General features: G+C 43.7%; 2 protein-coding genes, 1 non-coding gene and 1 pseudogene across 11 annotated transcripts in view; 2 read left to right on the top strand and 2 right to left on the bottom strand.

Moving 5' to 3' along the window:
- The first annotated feature begins 3,453 nt into the window (after positions 1 to 3,453).
- Positions 3,454 to 3,986, top strand: Ndufaf4-ps3 (NADH:ubiquinone oxidoreductase complex assembly factor 4, pseudogene 3; annotated as a pseudogene).
- Positions 3,987 to 5,820: 1,834 nt separating this feature from the next.
- Zfp131l1 (zinc finger protein 131 like 1) lies at positions 5,821 to 19,378 on the bottom strand. The gene is made up of 5 exons (XM_039103896.2): positions 19,367 to 19,378; positions 18,705 to 19,148; positions 18,059 to 18,556; positions 14,854 to 14,924; positions 5,821 to 6,593 (listed from the first exon to the last, which is right to left on the bottom strand). Exons 1-5 carry the CDS (start codon positions 19,376 to 19,378, stop codon positions 6,398 to 6,400), a joined length of 1,221 nt encoding a protein of 406 aa, XP_038959824.1. The 3' UTR covers positions 5,821 to 6,397.
- Positions 18,299 to 26,923, top strand: part of Zfp131 (zinc finger protein 131) — a 28,456-nt gene continuing 19,831 nt past the window's right edge. For 2 of the 9 annotated variants that reach the window (XM_063281778.1, XM_006231960.5), the window contains exons 1-3: positions 18,299 to 18,439; positions 19,362 to 19,500; positions 20,752 to 20,853. In XM_063281778.1, the coding sequence (XP_063137848.1) occupies positions 19,377 to 19,500; positions 20,752 to 20,853 (226 nt within the window). In that variant the 5' untranslated portion in view covers positions 18,299 to 18,439; positions 19,362 to 19,376. Of the gene's footprint in view, positions 18,440 to 18,722; positions 18,898 to 19,016; positions 19,159 to 19,361; positions 19,501 to 20,751; positions 20,854 to 26,923 lie in introns of those variants that run through there. The other 7 variants (XM_063281781.1, XM_006231963.5, XM_063281780.1 and 4 more) reach the window with 4 other exon arrangements.
- Positions 21,096 to 21,206, bottom strand: Rnu6-446 (RNA, U6 small nuclear 446). The gene has a single exon (XR_005501588.1). It is a non-coding gene; the product is annotated as a U6 spliceosomal RNA (small nuclear RNA).

Raw genomic sequence — 26,923 nt, 5'->3', positions numbered from 1 at the left:
GTGGGGCTGGATGAGGAAAGTGACTAATTGAGCCAAGAACAGCCCTTGAGCAGGACAGCCAATACCTGAAAAGATCATTTGTCCTGTGTTCCACCAATGAGAATGAGCCAGCTAACCCTGTTGCTGAAGTCTGCCCTCTGTAAAGAATAAAAATTGTGTGCTTTTTGGGTTCAGGGTTGCCTCTCCCTGCGTGGGTGAGCAACCCCACGTACTTGGATTATTTAATTATTAAACCTCTTGCTATTGCATCGCTCCCTTGTCAAGTTGTGTTCTGTGCGTTGTGCTCCTGAGGTAAGGCCACTTCGGGGTCTTAGAACAATACAAATGTTAGACACTCATTATTCTCGTTATCTATGTGTGTATGGTATGTGTATTGAAGGCAAGGCAGATATGTACATGCCATAGCACATGTGTAGTTATCAGGGGACAAGTTCTGATAGTTGGCCCAATCCCTTTTATTGAGGGTTCTAGAAACTGAACTGAGGTAACCCTGTGGGTTCTAGAAACTGAACTGAGGTAACCCTGTGGGTTCTAGAAACTGAACTGAGGTAACCTTGTGGGTTCTAGAAACTGAACTGAGGTAACCCTGTGGGTTCTAGAAACTTAACTGAGGTTCATTTGCACACCAAATGACTTTATCCACAGAGCCACTTCTGGGTCCAAGATTTTATGAAGTGCAAATGATATTGAAAGACCCCAGCTTAGCAGCAGTAACGCCACTTTGCAAGGCTGTACTTAAGATGACTGGTTCAGGGAAAGGTTAGAACACTGAGTACACAGCGGCTGCCAAGCAGGATGTGTATGGTTGAAGGCCTGGCAACAGGACGACTGCGGTTGAGCGCCTGACAATGAGAAAAGCCCCGGGAGAGGTCCCACACCCTGGTGGGGGGCCAAGTCAGCCGTTATGTTCCAAGAAGGTAGCTAGGAAACTTGCCCCCGGGCTGAACCCTTGCCACATTAGAATCCACCAATTATATCCCTGTAACCATGCATCTGCTTCTGTATGCTTGCTTCTGCTCCCCAGAATCCTATAAAAAGCCCATCCTTGGTTCCGTGGGGCGCGCCAGTCCCCCGAGTGACTGAAGCGCCCACAGGTGCCTGTGTATAAACCAAATCCTCTTGCTGATTGCATCCTGTGGTCTCGGTCTGGTCATTGAGTTGAAGGGTCTCCATCCCGAGGGAAAGTTCTCCCTGAGAACTTTTCAATATTAAGTGGTACAATAATAACATTTAAGATATAATTAAATATTCCCTCTCCTCTCCTCTAATGTCTTTCCCTCAGAAACAAGGTCTTGTAGAGCCACTCACACTGCCCTCAAGTTCAAACACCCACCCTCCTGCTTTGGGCTTCCAAATACCTAGAATTACATTTCAGGCAAAGACCAGTACATTTGTATTGACAAGGAATGTAATTTTTTTGTTGTTGTTGTTTTATGTTTTCAAGACACCCCTGTCTGTGTAACCCTGGCTGTCCTGGAACTCATAGATCCGTCTGTCTCTGCTTCCCAAGTGCTGGGGTTCAAGGCAGGTGCCATCACTACCTGGTCAATGAATGCATGCTTGAAAGCCAAAACAATTTTTTTAAACTTTTTATTGATTTTTTGTGAGTCTCCCATCAGCACTCCAGTCCTGCTTATCTTCCTGTCCCTCATATCTGCCATTTGCCCTTGTAGTCTATACACACAACTAACTAACTCTCTCTCTCTCTCTCCCCCATCGTGGAAGCCGTAGTGTGGTAGTGTGTCAGTGTGATCCACAGTACATCCCTCTGTCCACACATCTTCACTTGCAAATGTTCATTGCATTGCAATGAGGCATTGGTCTGGTTTAAAGTCTCTGGCTCCTGTGACATCAGCATTGCTGGATCCTCACCGGGACTCCTCCCAGTTACCCTGCTGTTGCCCTGGAGATCCTGCAGCTTTGTGTCAGCAGGACTGGCCCTTTCCCTAGCTATTCACAGACGATGTAGATTTTCTGGGCCAACTCAGAGCCCTGGATCTAGGCCTGGGTAGTAGCTGAGCGGTCAGTGGGCTCTCTCTTGTCCACTCCACCAGGGCGAGCTCTCCAGCATAGCCTCACCTAGGCCATCCAATGCTGCCTGGGGAGGCAGGGTCTCCTGCTCTCATGCCCTTAGGCCACTCAACCTCACCCTTGCCTCCCCAGAACCAGCTCCATCTGTGCTATCCAATCATGGTGCGAGGGACCCACTGTCCCACATGCTACAGACTTAAAGGTACCGGGCCAGCTCTCACACACTGGATTGGCTTACCGGCGCCTTCACCAGGGCCACACTCATCAGGTTGCCCAGACCAAGTGCCGGCCCCACTCTCCCAAGTGAAAGCCAACACTGAGTCACTGTCAATACAGTGCAACGCAGACAGAGGGAGGAGAAGGGAAATAGGTAAGGGTAGGAAGCACCAGGAATTCACCATGGTTATAAAAACAAGAACTGGGAGCCTGGACTCGGTGGCCAAACGCCTTTAATTCCAGCACCTGGAAGGCAGAGGAAGGCAAGTCTCAGAGTTTGAGGACAGCTTCATGTATAGAGGGAGTTCCAGGAGAATCAAACCTGTCTTGAAAAAACAAACAACAAAAACAAAAACAAAACACAAACAAACAAACAGAACTGGGAAGTAGGGAAGTCTAAAACTTTTTAAATACGTTGAGGTGGAAGTTTCTGGTTCCTTTGGAGACTCAGTTGTGTCATGTATTATGAGAAAGCATGTTAAACATGCTGTAATAAACACTTGTAAGGGTGTGTTGATGTTTAGAAAAAAAATATAACCCACAGACAATAAGGGGACGCTTTGCTGGTCTTTGCTGATCTTCACATGTTGTGGTTTCGTTGAGAGAAGCATGTCAGGGAGCTTCTCGTGGTATTACGGCTGCTTCTTACTGCTTCCGTGGACTCCTGCGGTTTCTTCCGGATCGAGCTGCTGCTATGGATTTGCATTTGGTGTTTTAGACTACACTGCTGATTTCCTGACAAAAAATATTGGAATTGCCTCCAAAGAACTTCTTTTAAACAGGTCCACACCCACCTTGTCCTATTAACCATTTTTCTCCCCTACCCCTGGCAAGTGGGCTAGAAGGGAGGTTGAAGCGTTTAAGAACCCTGGGTTTCGAACAATCTAAGCCTACAATGAATAATTTCTTAGTTTTGCTTTTTGAATATTTTATTTATTTTTATTATATGTGTATGGCTTTTTGCCTGTTCAGCATGTGTACCAGTGACCGCAGAATCCAGAAGACGGACCGGAAGCTGTTTCTACACATTAGGAAAAGAAAGCTGCTATGCGGACAGGGGCCAGCCTTCTGCTAAGCTCTGTAGAGAAGCAATCTTCTATGCCATGTATGGTGGTTAATCTTCATATTGTGACCTTAGCTTAGAATCATCTAGGGCACCGGTGTCTCCCCACATGCGTAGTGAACTAAGGACATCATGAGGTAGAGATGGGGGCTCACATGACCCTCGCCTTCAGGAACTTCAACGTGGAGAAGCAAGCGGAGCAGGAGATCAGCGAGAGGAAGCCGTCCATGGCACCCAGCACCCTTCCACCTGCAGTCTCCTGCAGAAGCACCTGAGTCAGTATCCAGAAATCAAGGAAGAAGTTTCTAGGAAAGATAATAAGTTGCTGTCCTTACTAAGAGATGTATATGTCAATTCCAAAGATCTGTTGCCTTCCTTGCCGGTAAAAACCATTGAACCACAGCAAGAACCAAAGGAATTCAGACTGCCGATAGGAGATCACTTTGACAAGGATATCATGGCCATTCCCAAAGGCAAGATCACTGTTGTAGAAGCACTGACCCTTCTCAATAACCATAAACTCTCTCCAGAGACGTGGACTGCTGAGAAAATCGCCCAAGAATACCATTTAGAACTGAAGGATGTAATTCCCTTCTCAAATATTTCATTACTTTTGAAGTCAAAATCGTCCCTCCTGAAGACAGGAAAGCAATACAATCAAAGTGAAGAAAATTACAAAACAATTTCCTATGTGCACTCCCAAGCTCTGAGTCCTTGTTTTTCGTGTATATAAACTATACAAGTTACTGTGATGGAGGGCCATAACTTGGATAGCTCTTTGACCTCTTCAGGATTGTTCATATAATTTTTTTTAAATTTATGTGTAGTTCCTGGCTATACGTCAGCAGTATTGATCATGTGGCCTGACTGACTCAATATTAAGTTTCACTTTCCAATTTAGGATTGTTTGTTCTTTGGAGAAGACACTGAAAGAAGAGCCCTCCCTCCTGACTCCTATAAGACTGGCATTGTGTTAGGGACAGATAATCGGCAGTGAGACACAGTGACTATATTTCCCAAGTGACGAAAGAGAGGAAACTGAGTGCAAAAGAAGAAAAATATATATTAGTGCTTAACAAAATAAAAATCCTTGAGGGTTTTTAATGTTTTAAATTGGTTTTAAATATGAAATAACTTTTTAGAAGAACTATTAGTGTCTGTGACCTAATAGCTGTCTCTTGACAAATAGAAATAGGTAACTTGAAAAGTTTTCTGAGAGGCAATACTTAAGACTATTTGAACAAATAACTTCCTTTAATTTAGAAATGAGAGAAATATGAATGAACAGCTAAAAATAAGAGGATCCGATTTGATAACCAAACATTTATACCTATTTTCATTCTAGGAGAAAAAGTAGCCAGTAGAAGTATAAAATAAATCCCTGAAGAGACCTAGAAAGTTACCGATTCATTCACTTAAACTCTGGAGCCTGACACATTCCAGTATTAGAATCGCAAATGAAGTAACATGAGTTTGGTTCATTCTGGCATGCTGTACCTGTGGGTTCTTGGCCGCATTGTTTGACCTCTCTGAAAGTGAATTTCTGTAAAAGTAGAACTCTGCTTATGTAAATTCAAGGACAACAGTGAAGTTAAATGACAAAAGGCCAGGCAAGCACAGAGTCTTGCAGTTAAAATGGGTGTCTACAGAACTTATGAAGGAATTGTCTATAGTTTACGATGCAAGGAGACCAGAATTTAGGTTCTCGGAATCCTACTCGTATTTTTACTTTTTCTGCCAAACAAAACCCGGGGAACTGGGCTTGTCCAAGTTCTTTCAAGAGAACAAACAGACATACTTGCCTCAAGATTCCCCTGGAAATGATGTGGAAGATGAGAGGAATTCAGCATGGTGATGGAGGGAGGCAGAGTAACAGTGAAGAGGGGAGATGAATGCAAAGTTTGTAAGCTTTTTCAGATCTGGTTCCAGTGAACAAACTATACCTACTTATTTGTGGTTCAGTACAGAAGCTTAAGAGAACATGCTAATTCTAATCATTGCAAATTATATTAGAAAATGTAGTCAAAACCATCTTCCTTCAATTCAAAATGAGTATGTGAATCAGTAGTACTGACTCGTGTTTCCTAGGTGGTTAGCAGATATAAATATGGTTTCTTATATGGTATCACAATAAAATCCTTCCATTTTACACATTAAAAAAAAGAATCATCTAGGAGACACATGCTATGCTTTGAACATGGTTCTCTCTCTCTCCCACCCTTGGATGGATTTAAAACGTTTTATGTTAATGGTATCAAGCAGATAGAAACTTAATCCCAGTGTGGCCTTGGAAAATGGTTAGATCAGGCATGGTCATGGGAGTGGAGATTCCATGAGTGAATCCTGCTGGCTTTTAAAATCATGGCGAAAGTTGCCCTACAGACAGATGCACAGGAACTCTAGCCAAGATGTAATGCAGCAAAGTGGGGGGTTGGGGGGGGTGTTCCTTGCCAGGTTCTGTGACATGCTGCTTGGCCTCCACAAACTGTGGACTAGATGCTTCTGGTGTCTTTTTGTTTGTTTTGTTTTGTTTTTCTTGACATTTTTTCCTTTATTGGATTTTTTTTTTACTTACATTTCAAATGTTATCCCCTTCCCCGGTTTCCCCTCCAGAAACCTGCTCTCTCCCTCTGCTTCTATGAGGGTACACCTACCACTCCCTCCCACCTCCTCACCCTGACATTCCCCTACACTGGTCCAGTCTTGACAGGACCAAAAGCCTGTCCTCCCATTGATGCCCCACAAGGCCATCTTCTGCTACATATGCAGCTGGAGCCATGGGTCCCTCCATGTGTGCTCTTCGGATGGTGGTTTAGTCCCTGGGAGCTCTGGGGTGTCTGGTTGGTTGATATTGTTCTTCTTATGGGGTTGCAAACCCCTTCAGCTACTGCAATCCTTTCTCTAACTCCTCCATTAGGGACCCCATTCTCAGTTCAATGGTTGGCTGCGAGCATCCGGCTTCTGGTGTCTTATAATGAAGAAGAACTGACTGATAGATAAACCTTCCCAAGGTAAGAATGTTCCTCTAGGATGCACCAACAGGAAGGAGTAAGTCTGTGCATTCTGTTGCAGCTTGGAAAGTCCTCTCTAATGTCTGCCAAGGGGGAGCCCAATATAAAAACCATTGGTAAAAATAAGAATGGGGCTCTGCAAAGCTCTGGCTCCAATATACCAAGCAAGGTATAGAAGAGTCAGTTTATAATAAAGAGAAAGATAACGTTCACTGGCATTTGCCACATCAGTTTCACCAATTCCCAGATGCTGTTTTCCTAGAAAATGGTTCCTGCAGGGAAAACAAAATGAAGAATCTCATGAAAGGACTTCAGCATCTCCCAACTTACGAGCCCTTTCTAAAATACCTTTTTAATAAAAATCATGCTGTTGGTCATCCAAGGAAAGGAAATACAGAAAGGAGTAGGGGGAAGGTATAGTTCTCAAAGACATGTCCCCAGTGACATACTTGGCAACGTCACCCCACTGCAATCTTTCAGTTTCTCTCTACAGTACCATCATACTGTGAATCTTTAGGCCAGAGCCCTCGTGATCTAATTGTCTCTGGAAATAGTATCATTCACGTTAGGTTCACTAACCTCCAGGTATTTCTTTCTTTCTTTTCTTTTGGGGGGTTGGGTTTTCCATACAAGGTTTCCCTCTGTAGCCCTGGCTGTCCTGGAACTAACTCTGTATTCCAGGCTGGCCTTGAACTCACAGAGATCCACCTGCCTCTGCCCCTGGAAAAACATGTTTACCACAACACCCTTCTGACTTTACTTAATCCAGTCAACTTGACGCTTAAATTGACAATCCTCAGAAAACAAACACCTCAGGATATGGAAGACTTTTCCAAAGTCCAAATTAATTTTCTTTTCCAACCTCCCTATTTCCTCCATATATAACATACACATATACAAACGTGGCTTCTGCCCAGAAGTTTTCAGGCAATTCATACTAAACAACTATCCAGGGTGTTAAACTCCTCAGCCTCAGTCTTTAGAAACAGTAACCCCATGCTATGCAGAGCTGGAGGCAGAGAATGAAGACTATTAGTTTTTCTGTATTTGGAAGTTGGGGACCAGAGCCTGCCCAAATCAGGGAAGTTATGAGATACTAATCCAGAAGGTATAGTGGGACCCCTGCTTCAGGGAGCAGAATTCTGTTCTTCGGTAGAGAGGCAGGAAAGATGTAGAGGTGAACCGTCTGGCTTCTACTTTTTTCTCAAAAGCCACGGTGTTGTATTTGGGGTCCTAAGTCCCCGAATTAACACCCTAATAGGCTAGGTTCTGAAGCCAAGCAATGTGAGAGAACATACACAGAGAGGAGCCCGGGCACATCCATCCAGGGGTCAAGTGTGCCAACACTCAGGGTGTATTCACTCCTCATTGAAAACTTGCCCCTCCCACATGCCAAGAGGCGTGTTTCCAAATGAGTCTAAGCGAAGTTGAAAATGAAGATGAAGCACCCCAAATGGCATAGAGTGCTGGTTATATATGGCAGGGTTTGAAGACTTTCATTCAGAACCAGGGTGTGTCTCTTGGTGTTCAACAACCCAAGATATTGTCAATTCCATGTTGTGCAGATTGCTTGGCCAGTGTGTATGTTCAGTTGGTTTGCTGGTTCATCTTTGGGAGCACATTTGTATCAGACTCAAGGGTGCCTCTGGGAGGGAAAGAAGCCACGAGAAATATAAAATCAGAACCTCCTCTTGTCACACTTGGCACATTCCCTGATGGCTGTTTTAGGTTAAGTAGTAGAGCCAGTAGCATGCAGGGGGACCTAGAGTTGAATCCCAAGCATTAAAAACAAACTAGGAAATCCTGAATATTTGAAGAGTAAGCCCAGGGTGGTGGCACATTCCAACACCTGGGTGTGTGTTCGTGTGTGTAGGTAGAGGTGGGTGGAGGCAGGCAGATCTCTGAGTTCAAGGCCAGGCTGGACTACAAACAGAACTGCAAAACACCAAAAACACCAACCAAGGCTACACAGTGAGACCCCATCTAACAGATAGATAGATAGATAGATAGATAGCCATTGAAGACATCACCAATGTCATCAAAAGTTAGCTTCATTTGTAAAAGTAAATAAATTAAAAAAAAAAAAAACAAACCCAACTGTGGCTTTGGGTCCCCTTAGGGAAACCTAGTCTGTCCACACTCCTTTCTCTCTTCTTTTTGCATACCCACAGAGAACCCATATGGAAGTTGAGCGCCCCAACTTTGCACCTCAGGCCCTATCCTCCTGAGAGGGGCCTAACAATCCTTCTTCACATTTCTGTTATTTCGGAGCCTTTCAGGCAGGACAAGGGGCCAGTGGCTTCAGCAGTCCCGACAATTTCAGTGTGAGAGCCTCTTGGCTGGAAGGTTTGCTGACACCTGCTGGTGGGAAAAGCGGTGATCCGCCGCCGCCCTAGTCAATAAACCGTGAGAGGGCAGCAGTGAGCCAGGCGCCAGTGTTCTGACGTCCTGTGAAGCTTGGTCACCAGCCCTGCTTCCAAATTCAGTAGATAAAGTTAGTGCTGCTTTCCACAACAGAGGAAGAGAACATCCATTTAGGATAGACCCAGGAATGTCCCGTTGGGCAAAGTGAAAGGAATGGCCAGAATACAGTTTTTTAAGAAAAACACCAACAGTTGGATACCTCTAGGAGTATGTCTGCCATGGTTATTGCAACTCATAGGCAGTCCAAAGAGAAGACTAAAGAGTATGTTAAGACTGGAGAGATGGGGCAGAAGTTGGCACCGGATCCTCTTCCAGAGTACAGAGTTCTACTCCCAGCACTCACAATAGCAGCTCAGAACTGTAACTCCAGTTCTAGGGTATTTGACACTGACAGAGACATATGATGCAGGCAAAACAACAATGCACACAAAATGGAAATAAATAAATCACTAAAAACTAAAAAGACATTTAATTTAATAATAAAAGAGTATGTTAAAGTAAAATATCCAGAAAGAGGAAGAAGTGCAATTTTAATACACACTTTTACCTCCATTTTATTTTTATATCATACATTCATTCCATCAGCAAATATTTACTGAGTAAGTACAATTATGTTCTGGGCAATCATGATTCCTTTATGGAGCCTGCATTTCGTGACAGCACATGTGCCATGTACAACAGCTGGAAAACGCAAAAGCTTTAAATGAAGGGAAATGAAACACTGTGATCTAACTACCCTAGGATGTCTAGTGTTAGCCAGGCATGGCAATCCCAACGCTGGGGAACTGAAGGCACGAGGACTGTCAGGATTTCAAGGCCAGCCTGACTCCATGATTCCACAGCAGCAGGACTCTAGCCTCAAAAAAAAGAGACAGAAACAAAGAAAAGAGAGAGGAAAGTGTTAAGACTTCGATAGTTTGCTGTTTGCTTAGTTTCTTCCTTGTGTTATTGAGAATTGAACCCAAGGCCTTCTGCATGCCAAGCAAGCACTCTCCTGGCACTAAGCCATAACTTAACTGAGGCAGGCATGCGATAGGTTGCTCAGTTCAGGCTTTGAAGTCTGGATCCTCCTAGGTCCGCCTGTCTTGTGTCTGTCTGTCTTGTATTGGGATTACAGAATCACACCACCAGGACTTCCTATATTGTTTTCATTTCTGTCCATCTTTGCTATGCCTGTACTAAGACATCTGGACAGCATACAGTCTGAGGTTTTATAGTACCCTGTCTCATACAGGTTTACACAATTTGTTTCAGGTAATTGTTGGAACTGTCAAACAGTTTTACAGGAAGACTATTAGTTGACCACTTTGAAGTTATAAAAAATTCCAAAACAACAAGACTTGACAGTACAGGCATGCATCACCCAACAGTTGGCAAAAGGTGATTCTGAAGTTGTATAAACACCATGCCCTACACTTATACAAATCTAGGTGCTATACCACTCATATGCCAAGTTATATGATGTGTGTGTGTATGTGTGCGCGCGCGAGTAGAGTGCACAAACCAGAAACAGTTGCTTATTATCAAGCATCACACAGTGATATGCACTGTATCTTGATACGACTAGAATTGCAGATTTGTTTACACCAGTGTCGCCACAAACCCACGAGTTATATAGTGCTGTAAAATGTTAAGAGCGCTATGGCAGGTCTCGGTCATGAGGACTTTTCAGCTGCATTAGCGAACTGCTGCTTGTGAATGTGGCTCTCCTGGCTGATGTCAGCATGTGGGGAATGAGCACGTGCTGGCTGGCTGCACAGGTGAGAGAGAAAGGGGAGAGTTCAGCAAAGGGGAAAGCGTAAGTATCAACAAGCAAGTGTATGATTTGGGTAAAAGAAGTGGACTTGACACATTCACAAGATGTGGTGTTCAGGTGACTGAGGTAACCAAGGGAGCAACAGGTTAGGACATCAATATCTGAACTGGAGTGACAGTGCTTGATAGGGTTTCGATTTAAAATGTCCCCCAAAGCCCATTCGCCAAAGGGCCATGGAGCCTGTTGGTGGGGGCAATGTTTAAGAGATTGCCCAACTCTTCTGGCCTGTCCTCATAATATATTGCTTTGTCCGTCCTACACCAACACCACACCCCAAAGCGATGGAGCCCATCAACCATGAGCTGGAACCTACAGACCTGTGAACCAAAACAGTCCTTTTCCCATTATGTTGGTTGTCCTAGGAACTTATTATAATGGGAAGGTGAGGAACACAAAGTCTACACTGTACACCAAGCAAGAGCAAGGGGAGATTACAGCGCAGCAGCAAAGAGAAGGAACACAGAGCTGAGTTTCAGAGAAATTTTCCCATCCAAAAACCCAGCCTTTCACATTCTGGCCTGAAGAAGCTTGGGATGGCTAAAATGTTTCTGGATCTTCCTAGAGCTTTCATTTGATTTAGCATAGGTCTGTGGTAACTGGAGAACCCTTGGTAGAATAAGCTCCTTCTTTACCTTGCACAGCAGTGCATGGCATCAAGAGTTGAGGTAGAGACTTCCTGGGTTTACTTGTTCTGCTGCCCCAGCATGTTCACATCCCTTGTATTTGGTTTAGAATTGTGAGAAGTTTGAATCATCTTACATAACTGTGAAAGAAAAGCATGTACTAGAGACATGTACTGGATGCTTAGTAACAGAAGTATAGAGTCTCAAAATCATGTGCAGAATATTCTGAGCTCCAGGAGTCTTAGCAACTGAACAGCAAACTAATTTGGGGGTATTTTTGACTCTCAGAAGTCAAATGAATCACTCTAAAAAGAGCTTAGTAAAGGCAAATGTGAACAAATACTTCCTGAATGTCTGGTAGGACCCAGTCACTATTTAGGGGCACAAGACAGAGATGACTAAGATCAAACCAAGAATCAGGAGACAACAGGAGACATTTGACTCAAGGCACCATACCCAGTGGATGGCTTCATTCACAGTATACTGGCAGCAGTGGGAGGTGGCAATTCTGCACCTTCAAAACTTGTGGATTTCTGGGAATCAGATGCAACTTTGTCAAGCTTGTGTGGTGAGTACAGAGCCCTCTTGCTGGTTCTGTCATTCAAATTCCGTTCTAAAATTCAAAGTTTGGGATTAATTTTTTTTCTTTCCCTTCCAAGACAAAGTTTCTCTGTGTAGCTCTGCCAGTCCTGGAACTCACTCTGTAGACCAGGCTGGCCTCAAACTCACAGAGATCTGCTTGCCTCTGCCTCCCAAGTGCTGGGATTAAAGGCGTGTGCTACCACACCGTGGGAATTCCATTTTGATCTTTTCTTTACCAAGCTTTCTATTTTAAATTTCACACGTGTTCATGGTTGCTTCTTGGAGCCATTTTTACCACGGTTGATGGGTTGGTGTGTTTTGTTTTGAGCTAATTCTAACATCTTTGTCAGTTTGTTGTGGACATATGTTTATTTTCTTCTACAATTAGTTTGAGAACTTCTTTTCTAAAAAAAATTAAAGTTTTCTTTTACTTTATGAATATGAGTATTTTACCTGCTTGTATGTATGTGTGTCCTGTGCATGTCTGGTGCCTTTAGAAGTCACGAGATGGCATTGGGTGTCTTGCAACTAGAGTTCTGGATGTCGTGAGCAGTCACGTAGAGGTTAGGAACCAAGGTCTTCTGTAAGAACACGTGCTCTTAATTGTTGAGTCATTTTCCCAGCCCCATAACTTCTGTTTCTTATTATAAAACTGTTTTATTTAAACCCCCACATTTAACAGGCTTTTGAGGACATGGTTTTTACAAAGGAGGCAGGGCCTTGTTACTGTTAGATGAATGCAGAAGCCCAGGTTCCCCTCTTAGTCTCCACGGACACTCAGGGAGAGGGCTTTAGTGAACACTGGGCAATGGCAGGTGTTCTGGGTGCTCAGGTGTCTGCCCTGAACCCACAGGGAAGGCGTTCTCATTGCTGTTGGGTAAAGAATGTCCCGATTCTCCGCTGGGCCACTGCTGAGGGAACTCCCAGAAGGCAGCTTGGAGTCTTGGCCTGCATCACAACCCAGACATGGTAGAAAGTTTGGTTTGCACTCAGGCACAGATGGAGCCAAGGCCCTGTTTCTGTGATACTCGGCCTGAGCAGTACATTTTTTCTTCTAAAAGTTTCAATCCTGCTTTCCTGTTGTTTTAGCCAGACAGGGCAGATTTTTATTAGTTTTCTCTGTTTTGCTTTTTTTGGCTGTGCTCATTGGTTCATTCCTAGCTCCGCTGGTGGAAAGTCTGGATACAGGAAGCAAACAAGTAAGCTGGAAACCCGCTGTCAGGTTCCGAGGCTCCCAGGATCAGTGTCTTCTCCTGTTTCCACCAGACTCTCTTTATGTTTGTTCTCTCATGTAACAGCCAGGGTTCTCGGTTGTTTCTCAGGAGGTGGGGAATCAGTATGACTTCCTAGAAGCAGGGGTTTTAATATTCATTTTGCCTTTTAAAAAAATTCAATAGGGGCTGGAGAGATGGCTCAGTGGTTAAGAGTGCTTGCTGCTCTTCCAGAGAATCCAAGTTCAGTGCCCTGCACCTATGTTAGGTGGCTTATAACTATTTATAACTCCAGTTGACCTTTTCTGGCTTTTGTGGACACACACACACACACACACACACACACACTGCATATGCAGATACATGCACATAAAAAAGTGGTACATTTTTAAAAAGAAAAAGCACTACACAGTGTCTTGTATTTGGGATTTTTAGCAAACCAGGTGAAGGCCTCATCTAAAGGCACTGTTTAGAAGATGCATTTGAGGTTACTATCATAGATATTTTTTAATTAAAAAGTTCCCAGTAAAAAGAAGTAAACTTTGTCATTGTTAAATCTTTCTTCTTTTTAAAGCTAGTGTGTCACTGTGAATCCCTAGCTGGCCTGGAACCCACTATGTAGATGAGGCTAGCCCCAAACTCACAGAAATCTGTCTCCATCTGCTTCCAAGTTCTGAAATCAAAGATGTGTGCCACCATCTTAAACCCATCTTAAAGGAAGTACTAAAAAGAATTTGCAGATAGAAAGAAAACAATGCAAATTTTAAATACAGATTAAGACTGAATGAGGGATAGCAAAAAAGGTAAATTATGAGCCAACTTTGAATATGAAATCTGAGTGAATACACATGAAACAATACCATAGTATTTACAATATTGAGATTCAGAAGTGAAAGACATGGAGAGGAGGAGAGTTTGGGCATTAGGATATCCCCAGGACTTACAACAAAAGTACCAAGTCATTTAGATGTTTTAAATCATGGACACGGACACAGCTCAGTCAGTAGAGCATTTGCTTACAGTGCACGAGGCCCGGAGTTCAATGGCCAGTGCCTCATAAAACTGGTTGATAGTGCATGCCTTTAAAGCCATCTGGGAGGTAGAAGCAGGAGGATCAGAAGGTCAAGTTCATCCCTGGGCCATAAGAGATTGAACAGAGAACAGATATATGTCCACACTGAAAAGCTGGGGTCAGATGGGCTGGGCATACTCTGAGTTCTACCAACTACCAAGCAATCCAGACCTAAGCCTGTTTAATATGCCCATGGGGGAAGGTTATCTAGTCTTCTGGTGGCAGGTCCCTGTAAAGTGTCTCATCACAGAGCCCTGCAATGTAGAGGAATTTTAACCCAGCACCCTGGCTGCCAGAGCAGACATGTTGCTGGGTTAAAATTCCTCTATACGCCAAGATTGAAACATCTCATCCTGCAGGGATGTTCCTTAAGCAGGAAGGTAAATAACTCAAGATAGCATCTCTGAAAAAGACCACATTCCTTTTCACAGGCCCCTGTCTGCCAGAGTAAATAATAAAAGCTGAGAGTCCCTCTCTGAGGAAACAAGCCAAGATGCAGCCAAGAGACCAGCTGCCTGGAAGCAGAAACTAGTTGAGCTGACTGAAAAAGGCGGTGATTAACCGAGACACCTGGAAAGGGCATGCATTGAGATACCTACAGGCTGTGCACTACGCTCCAGGCTTCCCAGCTTTTGTGAGCTGTGACCTCTGCTGGAGTGGGCCTTGGTGATGCATGAAGTCATTTTGTCTTGGCTCCTGTAACCCTCTCACCCATACTCTGTACATAACCTCAATAAAATGCACTGGTTCACCAAGTTGGACTTTGCTGGTATCTGCACTTTTGGTCTGTCGTGGGCTCCCTACCTGGGGCAAGGAGATATGTAGTGTTGTGTCTCTCCCCTCACTCCCCCACAGCAGCAGGCAGCAGTCTCAGGCTGTAAACATCAGAGAGGAGGAAGAGGCAGTTGTTGGTTTGTTCACACTCATCAGTCACTCAGAAACACTCACATACTGTCAACATTCCCACTTAGACCACAGGAAAGATTTGCTAATTCCAAGCCTGACCCATACGGGGTAAGGCTTTGCCAATTTCCCAAGAGCCCGAGGCCATGACCCTTGGCATGAACAGTTCATGTCAAACACTACATTCACCCCGGACTTCAAACCCCTTACAGTCCCTGTCCTGTCTTCTTCCTTAGCTCTCGAGAAATTATCAGATATTCCATTAACTCAAAATTTCCGGTCTTAAAGACCAACATCCACAAGCTGAGAAGCAGTTAAGCCCACCGTAAAGCATTACCGTACCACACTTCAGGACCCAAAGCAATGTGGCTAACAGAGAACTTAGGTCTCTACAGGTATAAATATGCCCAAGCATTTCTTGAGTCCATTCTCTTGGGTATTTCTTTATCGTAACAGACAGCTCACTAAAGCAGCTTTTACAAAAAGATTTTGACATCTATCTGTCTTGTTCCTTCTTACTTTCTCATTTCCTTTATCTGCTGGGATGTAGCTGTCATGTCTTTCAGAGAGCCTGGGCTGAAGAGAAGCTGTGTAAAAACTTGTACTTAGTCTAAGGATGGGGGAAACAGAATTCTATAAAGAATCTCTTGTATGACCTTGGACCTGTCCCAGGTGAACCCTGAGGTGCTGGCATGGTTTGGATGTCAAGAGCCCTCCAAGGCTTGTGTATCTGAACACTTGGTCCTTGAGTGGTCCTGTTTGGGGGAAAAAGGAAACTATGGGGTTGAGAGGCATGCTTTTGTAGGTAGGCCATAGGATTATAGCCTCATCAGCTTCAGGCTTTAGCAGTCTGCTCCTTCTCTGCTGCTATAACTTCACCAGAATCCTCATGTTCCTGCTGCTTCGGAAAGGATCCAGTCCTAGGTGCCCCACCCCTGGAACCTGTAAGCCAAAATAAACCTCCCCTTCCTTCCCTTTTCTGTTGTTGCTATAGGAAAGAAACATAGTGATCATGAACGTTAACAGGTACCAGCAGCTCTAGCTGATACCTTGACTAAAGCCAGTGAGAGATGATGGAAAATCCAGCTAGTTTTCTGATTCGCAGAAACTATAAAATATTTTTGAGATTTTTAATTAGTTAATTCCTCTTGAGACAGTTTCTCTGTAGAGTCCTAGCTATCCTAGAACTGCGCAGACCAGGCTGGCCTTAAACTCAAGAGATCCGCCCGCCTCTGCCTCCCAAAGTGCTGGAATTAAAGGTATGCGTCACCACACCTGGAGCCTACTCCCTATTATTTAATAGGAGTACACCTGCCATTGCAGCTAGTAAAAGGCTAATTATTTAACCTACTTGAATGCGGCTATCTTAGTGTCTCTCTCCACCAATAACTCCACTAAATTTGCTATTACTAAGGTCCGTCACAAGGATGCCCATCCCCCCCAAAATTCCCAGTTGTCCAGCTTGGCCATTTGGCACATTTGGCCAGCTCTTGTGTGCCCTGACCCCACTGTATCTTTCTTTGCACATGTGTGGGCACCCCAGCTCGTGTCAGGAATCATATTCCACCTCTCTTCCACCTTATTCATTGAGACAGGATCTATTAATCAAGCCCCAGGCTTGCTGATAAGGCTAGTCTTGCTAACCAGCTCACTCTGGGAATCCCATTTCTGCTTTGCAAGTCTGGAATTATAGGAGAAACACCGCACCACTTGGCATTTATGTGGGTTTCTGGAGATTGAGCCATCTCCAGTAGCCAGCCTTAGAAACACTCTTCTCTCAAGGCCTTCTTATCTGGTTTCTCACCTTTCTCTTGCTGCACTTCTCAGCCCTTTCAACGTTTTTATTTTCAAGTATATAAACAGATACTTTTCAAGGGATAAACATTGTTGCTTCCACTTGGATGCTTTAAGCACAGGGGCTTCAAACTTTCGACTAGGCAAGTATCCAAAAATGAATGCTATGTCCAGGGCAATGGTGCATGCCTTTGATTCCAGGGAGGCTGAGGCAATCCTGGTCTACATATCAAATTCCAGGCCAGTCAGGGCTACATAGTGAGACCCTTTCTCTAAATAAATACACGAATAAATAAATAAATGTTAGGAGCAGAGTCAAAGATATTAGAAAGTGTTGTGTTGGGGAAGCTCAAACTCTAAAAAGGACAGAAGTGTTTCCCATTTAACCACCTTAAACATACAGGGAAGCAGACCTACACACTGGACACTCCGACAAAGTTTGTTTTTATACGTAATTTCTTGTCCTAAGAATAGCGTGAACATGGGCTGGAAAGATGGCTCAGCGATTAAGAGAACTTGCTGCTCTTACATTTCCATTCCCAGAATCCACGTGATAATTCACATCTCTAACTCCAGTTCTGGAAAGAGGCACACACATGGTGCATATATGTACATGCAGACAAAACAATCATATACATTAAATCTAAAAAATGTTTAAAGTGCGTGTAATAATATTGATCCTAATATTAAAGGCATACAGTAGACCAGTTCAATCTACAAGGCGCTAATCGATCACTCTTGAAGAGTCTTCATAAATTACCCACCAATGCTTTAGTGCTTTCACCTAAAGAGGTTCATATAGCTAAATACTTCTTTGACATCATCATGTCTACTTAGTTGTCCCCTCATGATTCCTCTCATCTCCATTTTCTTCCTGCTGGGCTTTCAAGGATTCCACTCCTAAAATGGTAAGATCAGATATCTTGGACCCTTAAAAGGCTGTCGCGTGCCTGTCCCAGCAAAAGGAACACTCTGACCTTCGAGGCTGCATGTGCTATGTATGTTTGGCTGGAACACACACCGCTTTGTTGGCGGCTTTCCTGGACGCTCCAGATTACCTCGTTAGTAATACCGAGTCCTGCTGTTCGACCTGAACCTCTGTCAGAATGCAGAAAGTACGTGTGCTCGCCCAGCTCGGCGGGTTTTTTTCCCCCATTTCTTAACTAGTGACTACTATGGCATTCCCTCAAAACGTAGCTGTTGAAGTGATCACATCCACTCTCGCACACAGCTATTTGACTTTCCATTAGTCTTAACTCTCCAACTCCGTGAGGGATTAATGATCACTACACATTAACTATCAGAGCATTACCCTCAGCCGAGCCTTTCTTGAATGGGTGAGTGAGCCGGCCACGTGCAACTGACTGGCAGCCGCTTTAGGGACTGGTGCGTGGAGAGCTGCGAAGGAGGAATCACAACTGGATCTCTCCAGGCAAACCGGGTCTCTGAATCCGTAGACACGTGCTGCCACCGTAGGGCGGACCTTGGGGAGCCGGATCCCCAGCGCCCGAGCGTGCTCGCCCCCGCGGCCGCCGAGCCCAGGGCGCAAGTGCGTCGGCCGGACCCTTGCGAAGCGAGCGTCCGGGCCGCGGAGGTGAAAATGGATGGCGAGGAGCTGCCTGGGTACCGGAGCACCTGCGCCATGGGAGGGGAGATTGTGGAAAGAGAGGCACGTGGAGCCGAAGCCAGCTAGGTGAGGAGAAGGGCCCACCTCGGCTCCAAAAAGGGGGCGGGGCTGGGCGGGGCCGCGGAATATAAGCTTCTCCGGCTGCCGAGCCAGTTTTCTAGGAGTTCGCGGTCGGAAGTGCAGCTAAAGCACCGGGTGGGGCAGACGGGCTGCAGGAGCGCGGCGCCCGAGGGCCTCAGTTTTTCCAGTGCTGAGACTGCCCTGCTCTATCGAGAGAAGCTGCAGCAGCCCACGGATCCTTCGCACGCGGGCGCCCGCCACGCGGGAGCACCGAATCTCCCCGGGGGCTCCCTCCTCCTCCCCACAAGGCCAACCCCCCCCCAGCTCCCTCCTCCCAACAGGGCCGCAGGGGCGTGGCCAGGCGTTGCGGGGGATTGGCGCTCCGGGTGCGTCCGCGTCCGCCGCGGTGACGCAGCACGTCGACGTAAGTGACGCGCAGGCCCGGGCCGCTCCTCCTTCCCTGAGTGAGTGCCGGCCGGGTCGGGGCGGGGGGGAGAGGAGGGAGGGCGCCGGAGGGAGAGGCGACCCGGGGAGTCGTTGTGGGCCGCGGGCCGGATCGGGGCTGGGGCTGCGGCAGCCTGAGCCGGGCGGAAGTCTTGGCGGGCCGTTGGGAGGCCGCCGAGGCTGTTCGGGGTCCTCCCCGGCCGGACTTGCGCTCCCGGGCGCCCTGAGCCTCCGGCACTGTGCCCACCCCGCTCCAGCTCGCGTCTCCAGACTCCAATTAGGTCAGGCTCGCAGTCCCGCGGCCGCGGCTCCGGCCCGCGACGCGCGGCGGCCGCTCGGCTCGCCTTTCTTCTTCCCCAGCCTTGCTCTCGGCCTCCCCCTCCCCCTTCTTCCCCGGTTCCTGGGTTTTGTTTTGTTTCTGCTTGTAGGGGTTTTGTGTCAACCCGAGCTCATGGGTGTACATTATCATGCTCCTCTTTTGTAGAGCACCCCGACGGCCATGGAGGCTGAAGAAACGATGGAATGCCTTCAGGAGTTTCCTGAACATCATAAAATGATCTTGGACCGATTGAATGAACAACGGGAGCAGGACCGGTTTACGGACATCACCCTGATTGTTGACGGTGGGTAGGGTAGGTGGGCAGAGGAGAAAATTGGAGCCTCAGTTCTCTCTCACTGCCCGCCTTTTTGTACCCACCCTATCCGGGCTCACTTCCAAAGTCTGTGGAGGGGTTTGCATCTTAACCGGGAGGGCGCCTGTCAGTGTTGCTCACGTAGACCATGCTGCAGAAAGCTGGTTGGCTAGTCTCGATTTTAATCTTGTCGGATATGCATCACGTTTTAACTTCTTGCAGCCTGCTCAAGTTTTATAATTGTACGCTTGAGCGTTAAGATAAGTGCCTGGAGGAGAGAGAAAATACCTCCAAAATGTTTGGTCAGACAAGGATGCAGTCTCAATGTTTTGTTAATAAGTCTGTTCTTAGCAAGCTGTTTTGAGGAGTCCAACACAAGAATCGTTTGGGAAGTTTTCATTCTAGTTTACCAAAATGGTGTGGAAAGGAAAAGTGGAATAGAGACCATGGCTACCCTCGTAACCCCTATGAGTGACCTAAAAAATAGGTTGGGATCTATTGCTAGTCTTCCTTGTATAGGCAAATACAGATTAAGATTCTTTAGTGAAAGTTGGCTTTCAAGACAAGATGTTCCTCATAATGGGAGTTTGTAGGTGCTGTGCCTAAAAGTATATTAGGCACATTGAAGCATTTCCTGTACCAAACACATTGGCTTTGGACTTTATTCCACCTCTTTCTAAATGATATGTAAACTTTTGCAATGTCATGTTTAGCACTTTTATTTTCTGCGTATGAGTGTTTTGCCTGCACATGTGTGTATTTGCACCACATGGCTGACGCTCGAGGTCAGAAGAGCGAGTCAAATCCCTTGGAACTGGAATTGCAAACACTTGTGAGCTGCCTTTGTGGGTGCCAGGAACTGAACCTGGCTTCCCTGGGAGAGCATCTGTTGCTCTTAACCACAGAACCAGCTCTCCAGCCGATGTTTAGCAGTTTCAGAGGGGTTAAGTACACCTTGTTACTCAATTGAATGGAACAGAAAATGCAAGAAGAAATCTGTTACTTAGTATAAACTAGCTTTTATAGAAAACTGAAGTAGTCTTTGAAGATTTAGATTCATGTTTAATTAAAATTAAAATAATCCAAAGAAAATTGAAACAAATGGTTTGACTTTTTTGTAATAATATATGAATGTTTATTTATGAAGAAAGGTTTTCTGCATACATTCCATAATTTAACTCAGATTTGATGCCAGTGTATAATTTTTCCCCCCCTCTCTATCCCGCCCCACCCCCTGTTTAGGACACCATTTTAAGGCACACAAGGCTGTTCTGGCTGCCTGCAGTAAGTTCTTCTACAAATTCTTTCAGGAGTTCACTCAAGAACCTTTGGTTGAAATTGAAGGTAAGTGGTATTTTCCATAGAGTATTTAGCAAAACTAATTGATTAGCAAGGCTTCCTGGGAAATAAATACTAATAGTTACTGGTCGACAACTAGATGCATTGTTTTTTTTTTTTTTTTTTTTTTTTTTTTTGGTTTTGGTTTTGCAGTTGTTGTTGTCGTTGTTGGTTTTTTTTGCAGTGTTTAAACTCAGCAGGTCCTCACACACATGAAACCACACACTCGGACTTTCAGATCTTGTTGAAAAACTATGGGACGCTTCAAGAATTTGCATGTCCGCCTTTCTAAGAGGGCATGCTAGCTAGTCTTGTCTGCATCATTCCGATTTTAGTATATGTGCTGCCAAAGTGAGCACGATGCATTGTTTATTACTTGAGAATTCCTTCTGGAGAGTATTTGGAGTGATAGATACTGGTTTCTAACAAATCTGGCCCATTGCTGAAACCAGGTTCACTGTCTTTTTCAAAGCATGCATGAATAGAAACTACCATCTTAGTTTTAGTGGCCTTATGTTTTAGGGATATTATAAATGGTAGAGATATTTTTTTTTTTTCAGAGCTGAGGACCAAGCTACCACTGAGCTAAATCCCCAACCCCAAGATATTTTATTTTACATAAGAGACCTCCATACTATCAGAAGTAGTGATGTATTAGTGGGTACAAATGAAATGGACTGTCATAGTATGGGGGGGGGGTGGCTAGGGAAGATGAACTTAAAAAGAAATTGGTGGTTGTTTAATGCTTCAGAGAGAAGGGGCCATTAGTTTTTAAGTATTACTTTGAAAGCAAATGATTGACATTTTTTCCCCTAAATATTGGGCCAAGTGCCAGGTTTGTGCCTTATCTGGGGCTCATGTTAATCTTTTGAAAAGTAAATGGCGGTATTTTGCATATAGGGATCAGGCTCCTACAGTATGTAATTTAGTTTGTTCTATTAATTGTCATGCTTTTATCTCTTGCTACTACAGTGCTAACCCCCATGCCCCATCAAATTCTAAAAGCAGTTAGAAATTAATACATGTGCCTATTGTGAATCAGAATCTTCTTTCAGAGTTTCTAGGTTTTGTGGGTTTTTTACTTAGTACATAGTCTTTATTGTGGGTGAGTTGCTAAGAAACTTCTCTTAGGGGAAAAATGATACCTAGGAGAGTATAGGAAAGTTATAACTCTCATTTTGGTACATTTCAGTTACTGTATCAGCAGATGAATTACTCTTTATGTATGAGAGACAGCACAGGCCTACTGGACAGACTTAGGGATTGTTAGTGAGACTCTAGCTGCCTAGGTAGCACTGTTTTTGTTGCCTGCCAAGTCAATCAGCTTGAGGCTGGTTAAGTAGCTAAAAAGTTACTTCATCTCAGTTGTGTATTTTTCTTCTCATTTAAAAGCAGGTTAATTGGCTTATAGTGATTAGTTGAAATAATGCGCATAGAAAACCTGTCACCTGGCATATGTGGTGTAGTGCCAAAGCTTACTAAGTGGGAGCTATTTATCATATTGATTACCTATTGTGTTATGTAGTGTGCTAGATCAAGAGCTGAAGGATTTATGAACACAGCATTCCTTGAAGTACTTGAAAATGTAGCAACAGTCTAAAAGAAGGAGTGCAAAACTATTACAGAGACCATTAGTATGGGTGGTGTATTGTGATGAGAATAAGGTTTAGTCTATTTCAGGGAGGAGTCGACTCTATTAGATGAAGGATATCGAGAAAGGGGTGTGGGGGTGTGTGTGTTGGGGGATGGGGGTACTCCTGAGCATTGTCTTTCTTGATGGCTGTCCTCCTTATTCCTTGAGTCAGGGTCTCACAGTGGCTCCCAGAGCTGGCTAGTTGAGCTGGCCCTGCCATTATCTTCCCCGTGCTCTAACCACAGGCAGAATGCTGCATCTACCCAGCATTTGCATAGGTTCTGGGGGTCTGAACTCCAGTCCTCACACCTGTTCAGGCACACTGAGCTGCCTCCCCACACCTAACATTCTAAACCCTGGCCCAGGCTCAAGTACTTGTTGCTAATTGAGAAAGCAGCACCGGAGAAAGGATTTTTCCTTCTGTCTCTCAGTACCTCTGACCTACATCCATTATAGAGCAATACACATACACATTAACTATCTGAGTTGCAAATGGAAAATACCTTTTCTTGTTATTGAGCCAGGTTTAGGTTAGAAAATAAAAAGGTTTTCAATTATCATTTAATCCTTAACTCTGAAATTGCTGTTTTCTCCCTAGGTCACCTGCTGTAAAGTTCTGGGCATGTATTAGAACACTTGAATTTGGGTCTTGGTTTTACTGTTTATTAGAGACCTTGAATGATAGCTGCTTCTTCCTCCTCTTCATGGACATTTGGTGTATGAGTTAGGTGCTCTTATCCTTTAGAGACTGCTTTTGTTTGTGTTTGCTTTAGCATGCAGTCAACCTGTCTGGGTTCAGACACCCTCTTGGCTATGCATCCAATTTGAATTTAGTTTCAAAATCTTTATAGAATAAAGGAAATTTGGGAATAAGGGAAATTTGAGGCCATCCCAGGCTACAACAAGATATCAAACATCAAACATTGTACTGCTGTCAGAGTATAGGACTTAGAATTACAGCTTATTATGAGTGTTGCTGAGAGGAGAAAATAGTACCAAGTACCCCCACACACATACCTCTTATTACCTTTCTTGGTTCTTTAGAAATTTTTCTGGTAGATGTTTTTTGTTTATACCCATTGCTCAGCTGTGAGATTTGGGCTTTCCTTATGTCTAATCCAAGATGTTTGGTAGGAAAAATGAAAGCCTTAAGACTTTGTGCTATTTGAATTTGATTTCCCTTTCTAGTTAACTCTTTTCAGAGTCCTTGTGTTTTCTCCTCAGGAGCCTCAGTTTGAATCAGTGACAAGATGGGGTGGGGTGTGCTTGTGCTTTCTCCGTTCCAGCTGGAACTAGAACCCTGTCTGTACGATGTGAACAGTGACTTGTGGCTTCTTGATAAAAATATCTTTGACTAGAAATACAGCTTCATCCTCCCTTGGCTTTAAATAAAAATTGTTGCTCCTGAAGCCAGTTATATACAAGTTCAGCTTTGTGACTTAGATTTTATCCATATATTATCTTCAGGGACACCCAGTCCCTAATTCAGAAAGACCGACTAATTTTCTAAATTCATTATTTTTCTGCTTTTGAAACTACAGTTCTAAAATTTCTCTTTTGGCAATTCTGTCATATCTGGCAAACTTCATCCCTAACTGTCAAAAACAAGCCAGCAAAGGACCTGTTAAACATTAAAAATTGTAGGGTTTAGTTTGTTTAAAGACAGGATCTCCAAATAGCCTCTGCTATCCTGAACTCACTATATAGATCAGGCTGGCCTCCTAATTGCTAGACATTTGCCACCACACCCAGCCAAAAGTTGTTTTGAGTATGAATTTTTCTTAAAATCCAGACTGGAGGAATGTCAAAATTGTGCCCTCATGAGAAGACTGAGGTTAAGTGCGCTTTAACATTTTCCTTAGATAATCTCTTAGGAAAAATTGCTTTCCCCACTTCTGAATATTTCCACTAAGAGGAATAAAGGATTAGTGAGAATGTTTTAATCCTAAAATACTCGATTATATTTCTCACAACCATATTGTCTGTAGCCTCCTCCCTTACCTGGGCAGGAGTTACCAGGTTGATATATATCAGCTAATTAGTAAGGTGGGTGCTTTGTTCTAGGACTGGTTACCAAAAGCACACAACAAAAACCCTTAAGTGCTTATATTAAGCTAAACAAACAACATTCCTAGGGTTGAGTGTAAAGATCAGGGAGCCATGCTTGAAGCCCATAGGATAGGTGATTCTGATTAATCCAAATTGGGAAGGGCTAGAGAAAGGACTTGCAAGGGTAACAGAAAAACAAAGAAACATTAAACCTTCCAATTTTACTTGTATTTCACTTCAACATTTTCTGATTTTAATCAACCTTTGTTTTTTCTGGATGTTAGTAGTGTGTGTTATGTCTGTAAGTCCAGTTTTCAAGAGGGCAGTGGTCCAAGTTCTAAGTTAGAGTGTGGCTCTTATAGCTTGGTTTTTTTTCCCTAAAAAGACATATTTTTATTTCATATGTATATGAATATTTTACTGTATGTATGTTAGCTACATGTGTGGAATGCCCACAGGAGCCAGAAGAGGGTGTCAGGTCTTCTGAAACAAATTAGAAACAGTTGTGAGCTGCCAATGGGTGCTAGAAATTGAGGCAGGCCAGATGATCTGGAAACAGTGGACCCATCCCTCCAGCCCTCTGAGAGCATGTACCATGTAGAATTTTCTACAGATAGATGGCCAAGGCTTTCATTTAGTAGCGGAAGAATAATTGAGTGTACTTAATAATGTAGACCAGCAGTGAATAAGACCAGGGATGTTCAGAGGAACAGGAAAGTCTGTCTTTTTCATAGACCTGGGAGTCATGCTACTTAGGTTTGCACCTAGCTTTTAATCGTTTAATCACTATATTATAGACATAAAGATCTGTAATTTGATACCATGCCTGATATATGATAAGTGTTATCTATGGGTTTGATTAAAAATAAGTACCTAATTTTATTAGAGAACTATTTAAATATGTTTAGAAAGGACTTTTGTACTTTGGAACTTTTAGTCAAAAATCCTGAAAGACTTCTGTATTTACCTCTGGTATATAGTAGCCAAGTAGCTTTATAGTGTTTCAAGGACATCTGCCATTCAATGCTGGCTCAGGGATGGGGGCAGAACAGACCGACTTTTGACATTCTGTTACTGTTAGTCTTAGATGTCTATCTGGTGATTTTGATTGTAATCCCATAAGGAAATTGCAGTGAGAATATTTCTGTGAATTGGAGGTCAGTTTGAGCTCCAGGATAAAACGAGCCTGAGAAGCAAGATTGAGTTTGAGTGGGTATCCTGGCATGTGAGAGAGAAGCCAACTGCATTTCACCCCTCAGCAAAGCAAAACCAAGGCAGTGAGGAGATGAAAATTAAATTAGGGAGCCTTTGAGTGATCCGGTTACTTTTAGTTTGCTTACATAGTATCATGTATATAGATTATAGGCCACATTTAGATGTATAAAGTTAGATGTGTAAAGGTTAGTGATTAACAGTTTATATTGTTTGCAGTTTAAACTTGGGCATTTGTTCTGGAAATTATTAAATTCTATTAAGTTTTTTCTTTGTACTTTTAAGTATCCTTTTAACTACCTAGTATTAGTGGCAGACAAATAGTATCATTTTGTTATTTAGATTTTAAGCACAAAACTTGAAAGATAAGATTTGTAAAAACAGGGTTTTTTATTTTGAGACAGGCTTCATTATGTCATGTAGTCCTCACTGCCCTGGAATTCACTCTGTTAGACTGGATTGGCCTTTAACTCACAGAGAGGCCCTCCTGCCTGGTAGGTGCTGGAATCAAGGGTGTGAGCCACCATGCATGGACTGAACACTTAAGTGTCAAAAGTAACTTTATTCTTGTATGTCCTGTGTATTTGGAAGCCCTGTTAGACACTCAGAGGTGTACAGATCATAAGTTATCTTTGCAAGTAAGTTACAATGAAAAGAGTTTTATAAAGTAACTTCCCAAAACAGTTGCAGAATTGAGCCTATGGAATATACTGAAGTTTTGTTACTAAATGATGATGAAACAGTGTGAAGAACCTCCTGTGCGGATTGAATTAGTTATCAGAAACCCTCCTAAGAAAGAAAAGTCTAGACTCAGATGGCTTCACTAGTGAAATCAGTCAAGCATTTAAAGAACTCATGCCATCTTTTTAAAAGTAATTGAGTAAAGGCCTGGAGAGATTGATCGTTCAGAGAATGAGTCTGTCTCGTTCCTAGCACCTATGTCAGAGTTTTCTTAGCTGTGTGTACCTCCAGTTCTAGGGGATCTAATAGCTTCTTTAGATCTCTGCAGATACCTGTGTATGTATACACATAAGTAAAAAGTGTTTAAAAACAATTGAACACTTCCAAATTCAGTTGAGACCAGTATGAGTCTGATACCTTGGCAAAATAGACAAATAATTTAAAAAGAAAACTGAACATTAATATCTTTATGAATATGTAAAACATGTCAGTAAAGTATTA

The sequence above is a fragment of the Rattus norvegicus genome, chromosome 2 (genome assembly GCF_036323735.1).
Source record: "Rattus norvegicus strain BN/NHsdMcwi chromosome 2, GRCr8, whole genome shotgun sequence".
NCBI lineage: Eukaryota > Metazoa > Chordata > Mammalia > Rodentia > Muridae > Rattus > Rattus norvegicus.
Note: the sequence above shows the minus strand (reverse complement) of the source record. Positions and strands in the feature narration are given on the sequence as shown.